Here is a 20548-nt window from a genome sequence, read left to right as displayed (position 1 = left end):
CCCCTCTGCCATGTACATTGGCCAAACTGGACAGTGTCTACATAAAAGAATAAATGGACACAAATCAGACGTCAAGAAATATAACATTCAAAAACCAGTCGGAGAACACTTCAATCTCTCTGGTCACTCGATTACAGACCTAAAAGTCGCAATTCTTCAATAAAAAAACTTCAGAACCAGACTCCAATGAGAGACTGCTGAATTGGAATTAATTTGCAAACTGGACACCATTAAATTAGGCTTGAATAAAGACTGGGAGTGGATGTGTCATTACACAAAGTAAAACTATTTTCCCGTGTTTATTTTCCCCCCATACTGTTCCTCACACGTTCTTGTCAACTGCTGGAAATGGCCCACCTTGATTATCACTACAAAAGGTTTTTTTTCTCTCCTGCTGGTAATAGCTCACCTGATCACTCTCCTTACAGTGTGTATGGTAACACCCATTGTTTCATGTTCTCTATGTATATAAAAAGAAAAGGAGTACTTGTGGCACCTTAGAGACTAACCAATTTATTTGAGCATGAGCTTTCGTGAGCTACAGCTCACTTCATCACGAAAGCTCATGCTCAAATAAATTGGTTAGTCTCTAAGGTGCCACAAGTACTCCTTTTCTTTTTGCGAATACAGACTAACACGGCTGTTCCTCTGAAACCTATGTATATAAAATCCCCCTACTGTATTTTCCACTCCATGCATCCAATTAAGTGAGCTGTAGCTCACGAAAGCTTATGCTGAAATACATTTGTTAGTCTCTAAGGTGCCACAAGTACTCCTGTTCTTTTTGCGGATACAGACTAACACGGCTGCTACTCTGAAACCTGTCAGTAGGAGAAAGATGTCAGTTTAAATAGCGACATTATTAATGATGTCACTCCTGATCGTTTTAGCAGAAACAGCCAGCGATGTTTTTATCCCACAGCCCCCAAACTGCCTCCCAACCCTCCCCAGTTGCCAAAAGCCCACCCAGCAGGTATTAGCATTTCAGCATTTCTAGTTCCTTTCTGTAAATCAGATATGTGTGGGTGTGGACACTTGAGCTGACGTCAGAGAAAGCTTGGTGCAGGTTTGGTTCCAAAAATGGGCGTGTATTGTGTCTGTCCTCATTCAGCAATCTCTCATTTTGTGCTGACCAGTCACCTTTTCACTTTGTGAACTAGATTGTAAAAGACAGACTCTCTCAACCTCCCAATCCCACATGGCTTGGTTCTCAAAATATGTCCTGCTCTGGGTTCTCAGGAACAGCTCTGTGCCCCAATGGTGGCCCATGGACCACTGCATTCAAAACAAACAGCAGAATTTATCAAAACAATTTCTCAAGAGACAAGGTGGGTGAGGTGATATCTTTTATTGTACCAGCTTCTGTTGGTGAGAGAGACAAGCTTTCGAGCTTACACAGAAATCTTCTCCAGGTTTTCACTGCCCTCTTCCCTCCACACCTCTCCAAACCTTCCAAAGGAAATGGAGCCAGGATTACGTGTAAGAGAAATTACATGGTGAAAAGCTAGGACATTGTTTTGCCTGCAGCAAGGCAAATAGACCAGCTGTGTAGTCTCCACCATAACAAGGAGAACTGTCTATGCCCCACTCATGGTGCTCCGTTCTCAGGTGCTCCCTGAAAATGGGCTTGGGAGAACAGGATAGTCACAGGTTAGCTAAGGCCACTTTCTCAGCCATCTCTTTGACTGTTCATGACTTGCTGGCTTCCAGTCGCTTCTTCAAGAGTGCCTAAGCCAAAAAAAAAAAAAAAAAGTGGTGCAGTCAGCTGAGAGAGGCATGTCCTGCTTTAAGGGGGATCAAGGCTGCTTAAATTAGACCCACTCAAGGACAGCTCTCCCACTAGGGGTATGTCGACACAGCAAAGAAAAACCCTCAGCTGGCCCGTGCCAGCTGACCCGGGCTTGCAGGGCTCAGGCTGTGGGGCTGTTTCATGGCTGTGTAGACTTCTACACAAGAATGAAACAGGCCTGATCCCGAGCTGTGGGTTTTTCTTTGCTGTAGACATACCCTAGGTTCTAGCTAGTTATGTGGTAAGCAGTCACCCAACTCTCCTTATTTTGAAATTTAATCAAAAGGAGCAATGAGGTGTTGTTATCACCCGCCCTTCCATTACATGGTCCACGTGGCAGGGAGGGATCAGTATTTTGATGGCATGGGCACCGGCAGAGGGGATGGGTATGTGGGGACACCCTAAGAAATCATCTTGGCTTGAACTTGACTTAAAGGCCTTTTTAAAGAAGCATCTTCTGCAGGATGGCGGGGTTCTCTGGAGTTTGCTATCGGATTTTTATAGTGCCGGGGATATGCATCACAGGCAGGTGTGAAGGCAAGATCCCTGCTGCCCCTAAAGAGTTTAGGGTCTAAGCAGGTGAATTACAGGTGGGGATCGGGAGAGACACAGCAGAAAAGCAAGGAGGCAGAGCAGTTGTTTTATATATTTATTTTTAATTATGTGATTTCTGTTTGAATGCGAAGAGCTCAGTGTTGCCCCATCAGCATATTCCTGCTTTCGGGGTGGCCTGGCGATGCACTGCTCCAGGAGCAGCTGCTCTGGGAGGGATTGTGTTTCAGGGAGTCCCGGTCTCTGCCAGAATTCCCAGCATTCAATGGGAGTGTGCGGTCTGGGTTGGTGCCATGCCCTCCCCTCTCTGTGCCCAGCCGATTCTGCAGATTGTGTGAAAGAGTGGGGCTATAGGACTGACAAAACATAACGGGGCCAATTGGCACTGGCTAGTGGCCACTTTGCAGTGACTTTTTTGGGACAAAGTCTGTAAGCAACCACTGCCTTTGTGAATACCAGCCTGGAGCCTTTAGTCATCGTCTTCTGCTGATTCCCCTCTTACCTTACCTGAATCTTTACTTTAAAATATCACAGCATCATTCAGCACACAGTGTGACTCACATTATTTGTAGGGTTGTCAAGCAATTAAAAAAATTAATTGTGATTAATCACACTGTTAAACAATAATAGAATACCATTTATTTAAGTATTTTTGGATGGTTTCTACATTTTCAAATCTATTGATTTCAGTTACAACACAGAATACAAAGTGTACAGTGCTCACTTTATTTTTTATTACAAATATTTGCACTGTAAAAAACAAAAGAAATAGTGTATTTGTATTTGTATTCTTTGTTGTAATAGAAATCAATATATTTGAAAATGTAGAAAAACATCCAAAAATATTTAATACATTTCAGTTGATATTCTATTGTTTAACAATGCGATTAATCACAATTAATTTTTTAATCGCAGTTAATTTTTTTGAGTTAATTGCGTGAGTTAACTGTGATTAATCAACAGCCCTAATTATTTGTATTTGCTTTAACCTTTTCCCTGACTCATTCCTTTACCTAGCTCATAAAAACATAAGAATGGCCATACTGAGTCAGACCAGTGGTCCATCTAGCTCAGTATCCTGTCTTCCGACAGTGGCCAATGCCAGGTGTCCCAGAGGGAATAAACAGAACAGGTAATCATCAAGTGATCCATCCGCTGTCGCTCATACCCAGCTTCTGGCAGAGAGGCTAGGGACACTTCAGAGTTTGTGTTTGCATCTTGGCCCATAGCCATTGATGAGTCCATCCCCCATGAACTTATCTAGTTCTTTTTTGAACCCTGTTATAGTCTGGGCCTTCACAACATCCTCTGGCAAAGATTTCCACAGGTTGTGCGTTGTGTGAAGAAATACTTCCTTTTGTTTGCTTTAAACCTGCTGCCTATTAATTTATTTGGTGACCCCTAGTTCTTGTTTACGAGGAGTAAATAACACTTCCTTATTTACTTGCTCCACACCAGTCATGATTTTATAGATGTCAATCATATCCCCCCTTAGTCGTCTCTTTTCCAACCTGAAAAGTCCCAGACTTATTAATCGCTCCTCATATGGAAGCTCTTCCATATCCCTAATCATTTTTGTTGCTCTTTTCTGTATCTTTTCCAATTCCAATATCTCTCTTTTGAGATGGGGCAGCCAGATCTGCATGCAGTATTCAAGATGTGGGCATACCATGGATTTATATGAGGCAATATAATATTATCTGTCTTATTACTGATCCCTCTCCTAATGATTCCCAAAATTCTGTTCGCTTTTTTGACTGCCGCTGCCCATGGCATGGATGTTTTCAGAGAACTATCCACAATGACTGACTCCAAGATTTCTTTCTTGAGTGGTAACAACTAATTTAGACCCCATCATTTTATATGTATAGTTGGGATTATGTTTCCAATATGAATTACTTTGCATTTATCAACATTGAATTTCATCTGCCATTTTATTGCCAACTCACCCAGTTCTGTGAAATCCTTTTGTAACTCTTCACAGTCTGCTTTGGACTTAATTATCTTGCTGAGTTTTATATCGTCTGGAAAAAGGGGTAAACAGTGAGGTGGCAAAATTTGCAGATCATTTATGAATATGTTGAACAGTACTGGTCCCAGTTCAGACTACTAAGGGTCGCCACTATTTACCTCTCTCCATTCTGAAAACTGGCCATTTATTCCTACCCTTTGTGACAAAGTTTCTCCTCTGCCTTGGTGGGTCCTGCACTTATTGGCGGATTTGCTTGCCTCAGAGATTCACAGCAGCCCTCAGTTTGGCCACTTTTGCTAGTGGCTCAAACCTGCCATTCACTCAGCTAACCTCATCACTGGACAGCATAGGGAAAAGGAAGGAGAACAATTCCCACAGTCTCTCCTGGTCCACCAAATGGGTCAGGAGACAGGCCAGGGACCTTCCCCTCCAGTGGGACCCACAGTCCAGGTCACCTTCTCTTTCTCAAATAGGGAGTTGAGGGAGATAGGGGGAACCCAGGCCTGCCCTCTACTCCAGGTTCCAGCCCAGGGCCCTGTAGATTGCAACTGTCTACAGTGTCTCTTGTAACAGCTGCATGACAGCTTCATCTCCCTAGGCTACTTCCCCAAGGCCTCCTCCCAACTTCTTCTTTATCCTCACCACAGGACCTTCCTCCTGATGTCTGGTAATGCTTGTACTTCGCAGTCCTCCTGCAGTATACCTTCTCACTCTCAGCTTCTTACACCTCTTGCTCCCAACTTCTCACACACGCCTCACTAATTGAAGTGAGGTTCTTTTTAAAACCAGGTGCCCTGATTAGCCTGCTTGTCCTAATTGATTCTGGTAGCTTCTTAATTGGCTCCAGGTGTCCTAGTTAGCCTGCCTTAATTTGTTCCAGCAACTTCCTGATTGTTCTGGAACAACCCATGATCTTACTCAGTGAAAAGGGACCTGCTTAATCTGGGGCTAATATATCTACCTTCTATCACTCTCCTGTAGTCAGGTTCCCTTTGTTTGACCCTTTGACCGCATTCCTGTCCCTGTTATTTCATTAGTTGTCCCCCAGAATCATTCCGCCCGCCCACTTCCTGGATCCCAATAGGATCACTGTCCTGTAGCCATCTGGTCTGACCCTGTCACACCTTTGTTTCCTATCTTTGAACCAGTTAGTGATCCATAAGTGGACCTTCCCTCTTATCCTATGACAGCTTACTTTGCTTAAGAGGCTTTGGTGTGGGACCTTGTCAAAGGCTTTCTGAAAATCTAAGAACACTATATCCACTGAATCCCCCTTGTCCACATGCTTGTTGATCCCCTGAAAGAATTCTAGTAGATTGGTGAGACATGATTTCCCTTTACAAAAACCATGTTGACTCTTCCCCAACAAATCATGTTCATCTATGTGTCTGATAATTCTGTTCTTTACTATAGTTTCAACCAATTTGCCTTGTACTGAAGTCAGGCTTACCAGCCTTTAATTGCCAGTATCACCTCTGGAACCTCTTTAAAACATTGGTGTCACATTAGCTATCCTCCAGTCATCTGGTACAGAAGCTGATTTAAATGATAGGTTATATACCACAGTTAGTAGCTCCACGTTCCACACTGTAAGCCTTTTGGGGCAGACGCTGCCTTTTTTTTAAATCTGTGCAAAGCCCTGTGCAAATTGATGGTGCTCTGAAAACATTCTTCGTCCTAATAATAATGATCACAAGCCCATTGGCACCCTTATTGGCAGCCTCAGCAAGGAATCCTGGCACTGAAACAGTTCAGCTGCTACTAAGTACTATAAGAAGCATATGCTGCCCAACAAATATGTTGAGAAGACCAAAATATTTCAACAATTCAAAATTGTATCCAGGCCCTTATTGAAGCAGAAGTTCTTAGTCTTGGCTGCTTTGTGCTAATGATATGGAAACATCAGCTATTCATGAAAAAAGGCTTGCTGCGTTTGTCTTGTTTGTTCTACAGTGCTCCAAGGATGTGCCCCACCATCCAAATATCTAGAGGCTCTGATGACATGGTAACCAAAACAGCAAAGCTTGTCAGATTTGTGGTGTCAGCAGCACCGTGCTGTGTATTTGTAACATTAGGGCCAGATCTTGCAAACCCATGTGAGGAAAATTACTCACTCTAATAGACTCATTGATGTCACAGGGAGCTGTTTATGAGTCTGGTCCAATGCCCATTGAAGTGAGTGGGTTCCTCCATTGATTTCAGTGAATACTAGATTGGGTATGTGAGTAACTTTGTGCACGTGTGTTTGTAGGACACGGACCTTAGTCAGGGAGCCAGCAATGTCTAGTGGCTTAGAGTTTAGCCTGTGAAATGAGGCTGTCCTGAATTCTAATCCCAGCTCTGATGCTGGCTCCCAGACTATGGGGTTGCAGTAGGGTGGTCTGTTCCTCTAAAGGCTAGTGGCCAGCAGACCTGTGTGATTATCAGACCCAGCTGGGAAAGGGACAGGGGATGTCTATAAATGGCTGAGAGAGCTTAGCTCAGTTGGAAGAAGAAAAGCTGTAGGAGGGAGGTGGGTCCTGTGGCTTATCCTGGAGCAGTGTGGAACAAAAGGTCTCTGGGTCTCTGCAGCCCAGTGCTGGTTGGGGGAATAGCTTTATTTTGTGTTGCTAACATAGTTCCTATTTTTAAGAAAGGGAAAAAAAGTGATCTGGGTAACTACAGGCCTGTTAGTTTGACATCTGTAGTATGCAAGGTCTTGGAAAAAATTTTGAAGGAGAAGGTAGTTAAGGACATTGGAGTCAATGGTAAATGGGACAAAATACAACATGGTTTTACAAAAGGTAGATCGTGCCAAACCAACCTGATCTCCTTCTTTGAGAAAGTAACAGATTTTTTAGACAAAGGAAATGCAGTGGATCTAATTTACCTAGATTTCAGTAAGGCGTTTGATACCGTGCCACATGGGGAATTATTAGTTAAATTGGATAAGATGGGAACATTGAAAAGTGGATAAGGAATTGGTTAAAGGGGAGACTACAACGGGTCCTACTGAAAGGTGAACTGTCAGGCTGGAGGGAGGTTACCAGTGGAGTTCCTCAAGGATCGGTTTTGGGACCAATCTTATTTAATCTTTTTATTACTGACCTCGGCACAAAAAGTGGGAGTGTGCTAATAAAGTTTGCGGATGATACAAAGCTGGGAGGTATTGCCAATTTAGAGAAGGACAGGGATATCCTACAGGAGGATCTGGATGACCTTGTAAACTGGAGTAATAGTAATAGGATGACATTTAATAGTGAGAAGTGTAAGGTCATGCATTTAGGGATTAATAACAAGAATTTTAGTTATAAGCTGGGGACGCATCAATTAGAAGTAACGGAGGAGGAGGAGCACCTTGGAATATTGGTTGATCATAGGATGTCTATGAGCTGCCAATGTGATATGGCCGTGAAAAAAGCTAATGTGGTCTTAGGATGCATCAGGAGAGGTATTTCCAGTAGGGATAAGGAGGTTTTAGTACCGTTATACAAGGCACTGGTGAGACCTCATCTGGAATACTGTGTGCAGTTCTGGTCTCCCATGTTTCAGAAGGATGAATTCAAACTGGAACAGGTACAGAGAAGGGCTACTAGGATGATCTGCGGAATGGAAAACTTGTCTTTTGAAAGGAGACTCAAGGAGCTTGGCTTGTTTAGCCTAACTAAAAGAAGGTTGAGGTATGATTGCTCTCTATAAATATATCAGAGGGATAAATACTGGAGAGGGAGAGGAATTATTTAAGCTCAGTACCAATGTGGACACAAGAACAAATGGATATAAACTGGCCACCGGGAAGTTTAGACTTGAAATTAGATGAAGGTTTCTAACCATCAGAGGAGTGAAGTTTTGGAATAGCCTTCCAAGGGAAGCAGTGGGGGCAAAAGATCTGTCTGGCTTTAAGATTAAACTCGATAAATTTATGGAGGAGATGGTACGATGGGATAACATGGTTTTGGTAATTAAATATTCATGGTAAATAGGCCCAATGGCCTGTGATGGGATATTAGATGGGGTGGGATCTGAGTTACCCAGGAAAGAATTTTCTGTAGTATCTCGCTGGTAAATCTTGCCCATATGCTCAGGGTTTAGCTGATCGCCATATTTGGGGTCGGGAAGGAATTTTCCTCCAGGGCAGATTGGAAGAGGCCCTGGAGGTTTTTCACCTTCCTCTGTAGCATGGGGCACGGGTCACTTGCTGGAGGATTCTCTGCTCCTTGAAGTCTTTAAACCACAATTTGAGGACTTCAATAGCTCAGACATAGGTGAGAGGTTTTTCACAGGAGTGGTGGGTGAAATTCTGTGGCCTGCGTTGTGCAGGAGGTCAGACTAGATGATCATAATGGTCCCTTCTGACCTAAATATCTATGAATCTATGATGGTTTTGTATGAAGGGCCTGACCGAGAGTTGGGTGTGGGACAAGCCAGTATCCTTTAAGGGTGTGTATTATAAACAATTTAGGAACTGCACATTGGATCAGACTTCCGGTCCGTTTAGTCCAGTATCCTGAGCCAAACAGTGGCTGCTATCATCTGCTTCAGAGGAAGGTGCATGAAATGTCATAATGGGCAGTTTCTTCTTCTCCCTTGTCAGTTAATGATTGACCTGACTCACAAAAGTTTATTTAAAAATTCTATCTAATGTAACTGGATATATAAATGTAACATTTTGAATGTTCTTATGCTCTTGACCTCAATGATATCCTACTTCAATGAGTTCCACAGGTTAATTGTTTGTTGTGCAGAATAGTATTTCCTTGTGTGGGTTTGAAATGTGTTCTTTCAGTTTAATTGAACATTCTCTGGTGCTGCTATTAGGAGGAGGGTGTGTGTGTCTGATTTACTTTCTCTAGACCCTCAGTTAGTTCTTACACGCTTATCCTGGCCACTTGATTTGCTTCCTCTCTAAAATAAACAGTCCCAGGCACTTCAACCTCTCTTCATGTGGAACTCTTTCTATGTCCCACTAAGTATTTTCATTGCCCTTTTCCAGTCCCCTTCAGTTTTCATGGTATCCTTTTTGAGAGAGAGAGAGTGGCCAGATGGGAACACTGTGTCCCAGCTCAGAGCGTGCTATTGACTTGTATAATGGCACTGTAATATTTTCAGGATTAGTCTCCATCCCATTCCTGAGGTACCCTGACATTTTGCTTATGTTTTTGCCCATTTGTGCACAATAAGCAGAGCTCTTCACTGAGCTGTGTGCAGTCATTCCCAGACCTTTTTGCTAAGTGGTTATAATTAATTTAGACCCCAGTGATATGTCAGAATAATATACTAACTGCTACATGATTGCGCTCAGTGCTGAGAGTGAACTGATGAGACCTACTGGTCAGTGTGTCACAAGCCCCCCGCTCTGGGCCCAATTCAGTGAAGCTATGAGTCTCTTACAGCTCCAGGTAGAGATCCTTGTCTATAGCTCAAGCTGTAGCCGCTCATATGTCTGTCTCTGGAGCTCCCGAATTCAATTTCTAGCTTGGCAGTGAAGATAGAGGCCTGTACAAGACTTTTAGGCCTTTGTGTTTTGGACAGTTCATTTCCCACCCCAAGGCTAAAAGGTCACACAAAAGCCTCATTAGGGGACTCAAAAGAAGGAGATACCAGAGGTTTTTTTTTTGCAGGGGTGGTGGTGAGCAGTTTTATTTTATTTTTAGAATTGGAATGGTGATACATAAAGGGGATGAGGGCTTTGTGTACAGAGTGGATATTTGGGAAGAATTTGAATGAAGATAGCATGGGAGCCTGGTGCAGCATGGATGAAGGCACACAGAAAAAGTGGGATAAGAAAACTGCAAGACTGTCATCATTAGGGAAGAGATGGGACGGGATAAGACACCAGAATAGGGGTGTAAGCAGGAGCAGTATTCAGACACTTGAAGGCAACGATGAGACTCTCAGACTTGACTTGGCAGGCCAGAGGGGAGCCAGTGGAAGGATTTGAATGGGTGAGTAGAGTGACAAGATGTCCCGTTTTTAAAGGGACAGTCCCATTTTTTGGGACTTTCTTATATAGGCGCCTATTACCTCCCCCACCCCCTGTCCCATTTTTTCACAGTTGCTATCTGGTCACCCTGTGGGTGAGTGACACGGTTTGAGAGATGGGCGAGAGATGGTTTTAGTTGCTCCATTTTGGATGGGCTAGAGCAGTGGTTCTCAATCTTTCTTTCTTTCTTTTTTTTTTTTTAAACCCCGGGGCCCTTAAACTTAAATAGAGAAGTCTGTGGAACCCCAACCAAAGGTGACGCGTGGGGGAGGGGCATGTGCCTCCCCCAGATTTCTACTGTCCATTTGGCCCTGCTCCGTGAAGTGCTGATGTAGCAGGGCAGAGCAGTGGTGTGTTTCCTTGCCTAGCTGCTGCCTGCTCGTGGAGTTCAGTGGTTGTGAGACAACCCCTTCTGCTAGCAGCAGGAGGAGATCTCTCTTCTTTAGCAACGCTGCCATTTTTTGTTGCGCTCCACGCCCCCTCCCCCAACCCAGACAGGCTGCGGCGAGTCTGGGGATGGAAGTGGCACTCCCTCACTGAGCCCTGCCATCCAGGACTGACGCTGGAGCCCCGCAACCCATTTTATAGATAGAGAGACTGAGGCATAGAGAGGTTAAGTGAGTTGCTCCAGGTCACAGAGCAAGTTAGCAGGACTAGGGCTAAATCTCCTACCCCAGGGCTCAGTCTATTAAACCACAACTGCCTGGATAATACAAACCCACTTCGTACTGTCAGGAAAATCTGAAGTTTGTTACATAACCCCCACAGGGAAGGCACATCAGCCTATTAATTATGCTGTATACTTTAGGTAAACAAAATAGTAAGGGCTTCTCTTCCTCCACAGGAAACTTTCCAAGTATTTGCCATATATAACTGTGTTCCAGAGATTCTGTAAACTCATTTGCCTCTAAGACCAAGTTAGTTTCTGTTACTGGCATAAACTGAGGAAGCAAATATAAATCATCAGATGTTGGAATCTCTGCAGGAAACAAGAGCGTGTGATAGCAACCAGTTCAGGGAGGGAGGGAAATGGATTGGGACAGAAATGAGGAACTTTTATAAATGAGGGGTGTGTTGTGGGGGAAATAATTCATGTGCATGGTTGTTTTTCTGAGCTGTGCAGAAAAACTCTGCCTTTTTTAGCATTATCTTCACTGGACCAGATCCCACTACCACTGATGTCAGTGGAAAGTTTGCTGTTTAGCGTCAATGAGAATAGGATCACGACCATTGTCTGTGTCTCTCCACTGCCTTAAGCAGCACTGTTGTTTATGATATTTCAAGGGAGAACAATGAATGTGTTTTCCCAGAATCTTCTCTCTGGGCATATGACCTAATCCCTGCATACAGCACATCTCTGGTGAACGAAATTGCTTCAGTGCTCCCAGTTTCCAGCAGCTCTTTCTGAAACCAGCATGAAACGTCTGCAAAACATTGAGCTCCTCACTCTGTGGTTGCTTTTCTGAAGTCTGCATCATGCTTTGGGTTTTGTTAAATGACGCTCCAGTAGGCATGATGAATACCCAGCAAATTGCACTAGCGCAGTGCTTTGCAAATGGAGATAGTGTGCAGTCTCATTCTGTTCTTTTACAAATGCTTTCCTGAGGACAGCTTTGGGAGGGACAATTGCGAGCTGCATGGAGGAGAGTAAATTTTTAATATAACATCCATGAATTGGACATAAATGTAATTGAGTCCCTTGGTAGGGGAACATACCTGGCAAAATGAAAAGGATAATATCAGGTTAATATGTCTCTAAGTTTAGGTTTTGAAACAATGAACTTTGATTAAACTCTAAGAACAATGGAAATGATTACATGAAATTAAGAAAAAGTCCGTGGAAACATTTTTTTTTTTAAACCAGTAAACATTCCCCTGCTACAATTTTCAATCCAAACATTGCAGTATCCTGCAATTACAGGGGAAATTGACTAAAACCTGTCTAGAAGAAAGTGGAAATGATTAGCCTATGTTCAGGGTCTACACTTAAAGAAATGATCAAAGTGAAGAAGCAGCACAGATAGCGAAGAGGAAAGGAGATTTTTAAATATTCCCCCGCTTTTTAAACTCTTAAGGTGCTATACGTAGCTTAAGGATTTGTTTTTACAGCTCTGTGACTTTGAACCTGGTAGCGTCTCTTTCAGACACAGAAAACTTGAGGGGCTTTAGAGTTGGAGTCAACAGGGCCATGCAGGATTCCTCCTGCCCTGATCTGAGTACAGGATTGGGCCCTAATATTGTCAAACCACAACTAGATGTAATCTGAGTCCCATTTTTCTCCCTTTCCCCTCTAAAGTTTTTTGGGGGAGTAGGGGTAGGAGATGGGGATTTCTGATAAATGGTTCCCATTTTGTCCCCTCTCTAAAAATAACTAATAAACTTTCTTTGCTGTGTCATGGTAGATTATTTTAAAATTACATTTACCTTTTCCTTGAGGTTTGTTTTTCTGCCTTGTTTTCATGCTGATGTGTCACTCTTTTTGGTGCTTTTCATAGGGAGGTGCCTCTTAAATGTAGTGCAGCCTCAAAGGGACAATCACAAAAGAGGGGAAACAATTTTGGCCCTAATCCTGCTCCATGTAAATCAATGGCAAAATTGTCACTTAGGTCAATGAGGCAGGATCAGCCCTATACTGTAAACCACAGAGGAAGTCAGTGCATGGTGTATTGTAGCCCTAGATCAGAATCTACTAACACTTTCTTTTGGGGGGAGGGATAGCTCAGTGGTTTGAGCATTGGCCTGCTAAACCCAGGGTTGTGAGTTCAATCCTTGAGGGGGCCATTTAGGGATCTGGGGCAAAAATTGGGGATTGGCCCTGCTTTGAGCAGGGGGTTGGACTAGATGACCTCCTGAGGTCCCTTCCAACCTGGATATTCTATGATTCTACAGGTACAAGAAATGCAGTTAACAGAAGGAAAAAATATTTCCCTGTGACAGGAAATCAAGCTTCTCCATTTCTTTCTTTCTTTCTTTCAGGATTATATTTGGCACTCTTTACCCTGCGTATTATTCTTACAAAGCTGTAAAATCAAAGGATATTAAAGAATATGTAAGTAATTTTTTTTCCTCCTGTGCTATGTTTTATGGTCTCTGATCGTTACATTTTAAAATTGCTACCTGCATTCCAGGTGAGTCGTAAACCAGGGCTGGGGGAAGTCTGATGTGTAGGCCTGTGGATAGGGCCCTCGACTGAAAGTTAGGAGAGCTGGATACTGTTCCTAGCTCTGCTCGTGACCTTTGACAAATTGCTTATGCCTCCATGTGGTGGCATCATTGTGCTTGTATGGCTGATCTCAAAAGGTGCTTGATGCCCATACCTGAGATACAGTTTTGCTTTGCTTATTTGTTGTAGGAGAGCAGAACAAAATAAAGCCTCTTCAGAAGCCCGTTGGCCCTTTGGCTGCCCTCTCAAAACAGGGTTTGCAATGGAATTAGCAAACCAAAAGTACATATGATTGTGAATATCTTTCAGGAAGCAGAGACCCTTTCTCTCCAAAGCAGCAGCCAGCCTCCATAGTGAGACGGCCTCTTTATATACTTATGGGTGGAGCTGTCTTGCCTTTTTCCTAGGAGAACGCCTCTGGGTCCTAGTGTCCCATGGTTCAGGCAGACACTGCCAACTTTTGTTAGGGGAAGTGGGATGTGGGAGAAGCATGACCCACAAGGGCCCCTTCTGTGTCCCAAAGGGGCTGTACTGTCTGTCATAATCTTGTTTTCTATCTAAAGTGTACTGAACACTGCAGAGCCTTCAGGTATTCAGGTATTCAGTCTTCAAATATCTGAGCATCTCAATGATGATAAGGCCATTTCCATGTCTTGGTGACAGCTTTGACGATTATCTTAACGTGTCCTTAGCACAATGTCAAGCTGTGACTTGGAGAGGCTCTTGAGATTCTTCCAGTCGAGCGTTTCCCTTGGTGAGATTAGTTCTTTATATCCAAAAGCATTAACTTGTCGTGAGCATTGTAAGTAAACCAGATGAGGGCTGCCTGACGTGCCAGGTACTTGCAGAGCTGACTCTGCTGCACCACTTCAGCTATATAAATCCCCTTTGATGTGCTGGCAGTTCAAATCACATCACCTAGCAGTGGCTAGCAATGATAGTCTCCATTTTGAGAACACATTTCATCTAAAGGCCTGGTCTGCGCTTGGAAGTTGTTTTGTTATAACTATGTCAGTTAGGGGTGTGCTTTTTCTTTAATCAATATAGTTATACCAATACAAGCCCTTGGGTTAGGGTTGCCAGGTGTCCGGTTTTCAACCAGTTCACCTGCTCAAAAAGGGACCCTGGCACTAGCTTCAGTCAACACTAGCTCCGGTCAGCACCGTTGACCAGGCCATTAAAAGTCCGGTTGGCAATGCAGTGGGGCTAAGGTAGGCTCCCTGCCCAGCTCTGCATAGCTCCTGGGAAGTGGCCGGCATGTCCCTCTGGCTCCTAGGTGGAGGGGCGGCCACGGGGGCCACATGTGCTTCCCCCACCCCGAGCACCAGCTCTGCAGCTCCCATTGGCCGGGAATGGTGGCCAATGGGAGCTGCGGGAGCGGCGCTTGCAGGTGGCTGCTCCTCTGCCTAGGAGTCAGAGGGCCATGTTGCTGCTTCCTAGGAGCCATCCAAGGTCAGTGCCGCCCAGAGCCCGCACACCGAGCTTCCTCCCGTGCTCCAACCTCCTGCCCCAGCTTGGAACCTCCTCCGTCATGCAAACTCCCTCCCGGATCCCGCACCCCCTTCCACACCTCTGGCCCCGCCCAGAGCCCCCTCTCACACTCTGAACCGCTCGGCCCCAACCTGGAGCCCCCTCCTGCACCCCAAATCCCTCATCCCCGGCACCACCCCAGAACCTGCACCCACAGCCCCACCCCAGAACCTGCACCCCCAGCCAGAGCCCACACCCTCTCCCTCACCCCAGTCGCCTGCCCCAGCCCGGAGCCCCCTCCCACACACCAAACCCTTTGGCCTTCGCCATGAGCACCCCAAACCCATCATCCCCAGCCTCACCCCAGAGCCTGCACCCCCACCCCAGAGCCCATATCCCCTCCCACACCCCAACCTCCTGCCTCAGGCCGGAGCCTCCTCCCACACTCCGAACTCCTGCCCCAACCCAGACCTCCCTCCCACACTCTGCAAACCTTGGCCCCAACCTGGAGCCTCCTCCTGCACCCCAAACCCCTCATCCCCAGCCACACCCCAGATCCTGCACCCCCAGCTGGAGCCCTCACCCCCTCCCACATCCCAACCCCCTGCCTCAGCCTGGTGAAAATGAGCGAGGGTGGGGGACAGTGAGCGATGGAGGGAGAGGGGGTGGAGTGAGCGGGGGCGGGGGCGGGCCTCAGAGAAGAGGCAGGCCAAGGGTGGGGCCTTGGGGTGGGGCGGGTAGGAGGTGGGGCAAGAATGTTCGGTTTTCTGCAATTAGAAAGTTGGCAACCCTACCTTGAATGGATGCAGTTATATCAGTAAAGGTACCTTATACCAGTATAGCTTATTCCCTTTCCCATGTGGGAATAGTTATACCAGTATAAAGCACCTTTACTCTGATATACTTTATCCACACTTGGGCTTGATCTATACTTAATAGTTTTGCCAGCATTGCTATGTTAGTTAGGAGTGTGAGGAAATCGCCACCCCGCTTCCCAAACTGATGTAGCTGTGCCAGCAAAAATCCTAGTGTAGATGCTGTTACATGGACAAAAAGGAACATTTGCCAGTATAGCTTATTCTGTTTGGGGAACTGGTGTAAACTATATTGGCAAAAAAATTATTGGTAGCATAATCTACATTTCCACTAGGGTATTGGGTGGGGTTAGCCAATGTAGCCCTCCTGACATACCTACACTAGCAAACCAAGTGTGGACAAGACCTGCCAGGAGTGGTACTGCTTAATTATTCTGGTTGAGTTACCATAGTACACCTTTTTAGTGTAGACAAGACCTCTGACTCTTAAAGTACTTCACTGATATTGTTTAATGAAGCTTAATAGCACCCCTGTGAGGTTGCTGAGACATACTCAGGGGAGTTGGTCAAAAAATTTTGTTCACAATATATTTTTCAACAAAAAATGGCTTTTTTAGCAAAATGGAAATATCCATGGGAAATGTCACGATTCAACGACGTGTTATTGGAAAAACATTTGATTTGTTTTTGTCAACTGAAAAATTTCAGCCAGTCAGGCAAAAATTTTCAGTGAAACAAAGAATGTTCGCCCAACTGGTCAAACATTTTGATTTTTGGTTGCCAAAAAAACAAAACAAACTAAACAAACAAATAACCAAGAAGTTTTCAGCCTGGCAGTTTTTCAGTGAAAACTTTTTTTAAAAATTCATCTTTATCAAATTCATCACCGGGGGTGGAGAATGCGTTTCCACCACTGAAATGCAGCTGCCTCTGGGATGTAAGGCAACAGCCCTACAGTATGCTTTAAGATGGGAAATTAAGAATATTGTGTCCATCTGTGCTGCTGGCGGTATGTTAGCTGGTAGGCTTGTCAGCCCAGGAAAAAATGGTTGTTACCCCTGAATCCATTTCAGGTCCCTGCTTCAAGATGCAATTTTCCATTCGAACACCCAAAATGCATGAATAACTCAAAGCAAAGCAATTCCCTGACCAGCACAGGCTGAGGCCCTTGCCTCTCTCAGCCAGCAGAAAGAAGTGCCCTTCCCTTAAATCCTTGCAGGGTCATGGAACAGACAGGTAACCTTTAACACTTTCCTGGCTTTTTTTAACCCTGTCACAGGCCATTTAGGTAAGGTAAGTATATTTTGTCTAACTGCAAAGACATCCCTACTCTTATGTCACGTACCATGGGATCTCTAATGACCACAGATGGTTAGGACCTCGGCTATGTACGTGTAACCCCCACCCAGTCAGTATGGCACTCTGTCCCCCTCTCGTCATGGCTGGGCCGTGTACAGAGGTTGATGAGCCTGTTACAGCCTTGACCTCTGGAGCTAAAAGCCTCTATTGCCTAAGCTAAAAGACCCACCTCTGTTAGCCTTGGCTGCAGCAGGCTCACCAACCTCTTTCTGTGGCCCCGACCACTAAAGGGGCACAAAGCACCACACTAAGTGGGTGTGGGTTACATAGGTCATCTGAGAGAAGACACCTCCAATAGCACAGCTCCTTCTGTCAGCAAATTTGGGTGTGCTGGAACTTACTCAGAGGGAATCATAAGCACCCTTTCCTTCCTGCAGTACTTAGAGGTCACTTGGCGATCTCCCATCCATGTATTGACCTAACCTAACCCTGATTATAGGCCATGACCAGATGGGATTACCGCACCAGGTAACGTGATAGCAGGGTTGCACTTGCATTTGCAGATGAAGAGGGAAGTTATATGGCATCATCTGTATGTTCTAATGTTATCAAACTGTCTAAATCACTATCTCAGTCGGACAGCAATTCTACAGCAGAAACTCCTCGTGGAATACGAGCAGCGTGTCTGACTACTTGGTCTTTTGGTCGGATTGATCATAAAGGACAAATTCCTTCTTCACGTGGGTTTGTGCATGACTCTGATTTGTGTTGTGGACTACACCTATGTGACAACTTGCTGCATGACACCTGGCAAAGCCCTTAAGTTCTCCATGCCTGCACAACAGGGTTCTGAGGCTTTCTTGTCAATAAGCGTATCACCAGGCAGCTGTGGATGGGCTGAGCTTTGGGATCCTCAGGTGAAAGGTGCTCTCCCCTAAAAGAGTAAAATACCATCACTGTACATTTGTGCCTTCCTAGAACAACATGGTTACAAAATATCTGATTTCTCTTCACAGGTCAAATGGATGATGTACTGGATCATATTTGCACTTTTCACGACAGCCGAGACTTTCACAGATCTCTTTCTTTGCTGGTGAGCGTCAGACCGAGGTGGGGCATTTGTAATGAGATAGGGAGGAAAACAGAAGGGTTTATAAGGGAACAGAGCTCCAGAGAGAGGATTGTAAGACTGTGTCATTTCCTGTGCAAGGGGTTGAATGTCAGGTGCATGGCGTGTTTTGCTTGGAGGACCAGCACTTCCTCTCTTAGCGCTGCCAGATTTAGGGGTTGGGAAATACTAACGTCAGGGGAACTGCTCGGGTGCCTGTGAGAAAGCAGTTGGAACTGGAGAGAGTTTGACGAAGGTCTGTCACTGTCAACAGGATGGCTGAGCCAGCAGCCCTCTTCTGCTGTGAGCACTGGTGCAGGTGTTGGAATGGAGACAGGCACATGGAAAGAGTGGAATGGGTATGTGAGAGAGGAGAGGTGAACATGAGTGAGGGGAAAAGGGAAAAAGGGGAGAGAAAGGGATAGGGGGAAGGAAGAGATGGAGGGAGGAAGAAGGAGGAGGAAGATACAAACAGGAATAAGACAAACCACTTTAACTTTTTCCCTTCTAAAACTTTCTAATCCCTAGGGTAAGCAAGTTTCAGAGTAACAGCCGTGTTAGTCTGTCTTTGCAAAAAGAAAAGGAGTACTTGTGGCACCTTAGAGACTAACCAATTTATTTGAGCATGAGCTTTCGTGAGCTACAGCTCACTTCATCGGATGCATACCGTGGAAACTGCAGTAGACATTATATACACACAGAGACCATGAAACAATACCCCCTCCCACCCCACTGTCCTGCTGGTAATAGCTTATCTAAAGTGATCATCAAGTTGGGCCATTTCCAGCACAAATCCAGGTTTTCTCGCCCTCCGCCCCCCCCCCCACAAACTCACTCTCCTGCTGGTAATAGCCCATCCAAAGTGACCACTCTCTTCACAATGTGTATGATAATCAAGGTGGGCCATTTCCTGCACAAATCCAGGTTCTCTCACCCCCTCACCCCCCTCCAAAAACCACACACACAAACTCACTCTCCTGCTGGTAATAGCTTATCAAAAGTGACCACTTTCCCTACAATGTGCATGATAATCAAGGTGGGCCATTTCCAGCATAAATCCAGGTTTTCTCACCCCCCCACCCCCATACATACACAAACTCATTCTCCTGCTGGTAATAGCTCATCCAAAGTGACCACTCTCCCTACAATGACAGGTTTCAGAGGAATAGCCGTGTTAGTCTGTATTCGCAAAAAGAAAAGGAGTACTTGTGGCACCTTAGAGACTAATGATGAAGTGAGCTGTAGCTCACGAAAGCTCATGCTCAAATAAATTGGTTAGTCTCTAAGGTGCCACAAGTACTCCTTCTCCCTACAATGTGCATGGTAATCAAGGTGGGTCATTTCCAGCACAGATCCAGGCTTTCTCACCCCCGCCCCCCCGGGGAACACACACACACATAAACTCACTCTCCTGCTGGCAATAGCTCATCCAAACTGACCACTCTCCAAGTTTAAATCCAAGTTTAACCAGAACGTCTGGGGGGGGGGGTAGGAAAAAGCAAGGGGAAATAGGCTACCTTGCATAATGACTTAGCCACTCCCAGTCTCTATTTAAGCCTAAATTAATAGTATCCAATTTGCAAATGAATTCCAATTCAGCAGTTTCTCGCTGGAGTCTGGATTTGAAGTTTTTTTGTTGTAAGATAGTGACCTTCATGTCGGTGATTGCGTGACCAGAGAGATTGAAGTGTTCTCCGACTGGTTTATGAATGTTATAATTCTTGACATCTGATTTGTGTCCACTTATTCTTTTACGTAGAGACTGTCCAGTTTGACCAATGTAAATGGCAGAGGGGCATTGCTGGCACATGTTGGCATATATCACATTGGTGGATGTGCAGGTGAACGAGCCTCTGATAGTGTGTCTGATGTTATTAGGCCCTGTGATGGTGTCCCCTGAATAGATATGTGGACACAGTTGGCAACGGGCTTTGTTGCAAGGATAGGTTCCTGGGCTAATGGTTCTGTTGTGTGGTATGTGGTTGTTGGTGAGTATTTGCTTCAGGTTGCGGGGCTGTCTGTAGGCAAGGACTGGCCTGTCTCCCAAGATTTGTGAGAGTGTTGGGTCATCCTTCAGGATAGGTTGTAGATCCTTAATAATGCATTGGAGGGGTTTTAGTTGGGGGCTGAAGGTGACGGCTAGTGGCGTTCTGTTATTTTCTTTATTAGGCCTGTCCTGTAGTAGGTGACTTCTGGGAACTCTTCTGGCTCTATCAATCTGTTTCTTCACTTCCACAGGTGGGTATTGTAGTTGTAAGAAAGCTTGATAGAGATCTTGTAGGTGTTTGTCTCTGTCTGAGGGGTTGGAGCAAATGCGGTTGTATCGCAGAGCTTGGCTGTAGACGATGGATCGTGTGGTGTGGTCAGGGTGAAAGCTGGAGGCATGTAGGTAGGAATAGCGGTCAGTAGGTTTCCGGT

The 20548-nt window shown here is 45.1% G+C and overlaps 1 protein-coding gene across 3 annotated transcripts in view; it reads left to right on the top strand.

Annotated features, from left to right (window-relative positions):
- The window catches only part of REEP1 (receptor accessory protein 1), a 102186-nt gene that overhangs the window by 24466 nt on the left and 57172 nt on the right, over positions 1 to 20548 (top strand). For 2 of the 3 annotated variants that reach the window (XM_048849191.2, XM_048849189.2), the window contains exons 2-3: positions 13252 to 13324; positions 18039 to 18115. In XM_048849191.2, the coding sequence (XP_048705148.1) occupies positions 13252 to 13324; positions 18039 to 18115 (150 nt within the window). The remainder of the gene's footprint in view (positions 1 to 13251; positions 13325 to 18038; positions 18116 to 20548) is intronic. The other variant, XM_048849190.2, reaches the window with a different exon arrangement.

Source organism: Caretta caretta, chromosome 4, assembly GCF_965140235.1.
Source record: "Caretta caretta isolate rCarCar2 chromosome 4, rCarCar1.hap1, whole genome shotgun sequence".
In the NCBI taxonomy this organism is placed as follows: domain Eukaryota; kingdom Metazoa; phylum Chordata; order Testudines; family Cheloniidae; genus Caretta; species Caretta caretta.
The sequence above is the reverse complement of the archived record's forward strand: the minus strand, read 5'-3'. Positions and strand labels throughout refer to the sequence as shown.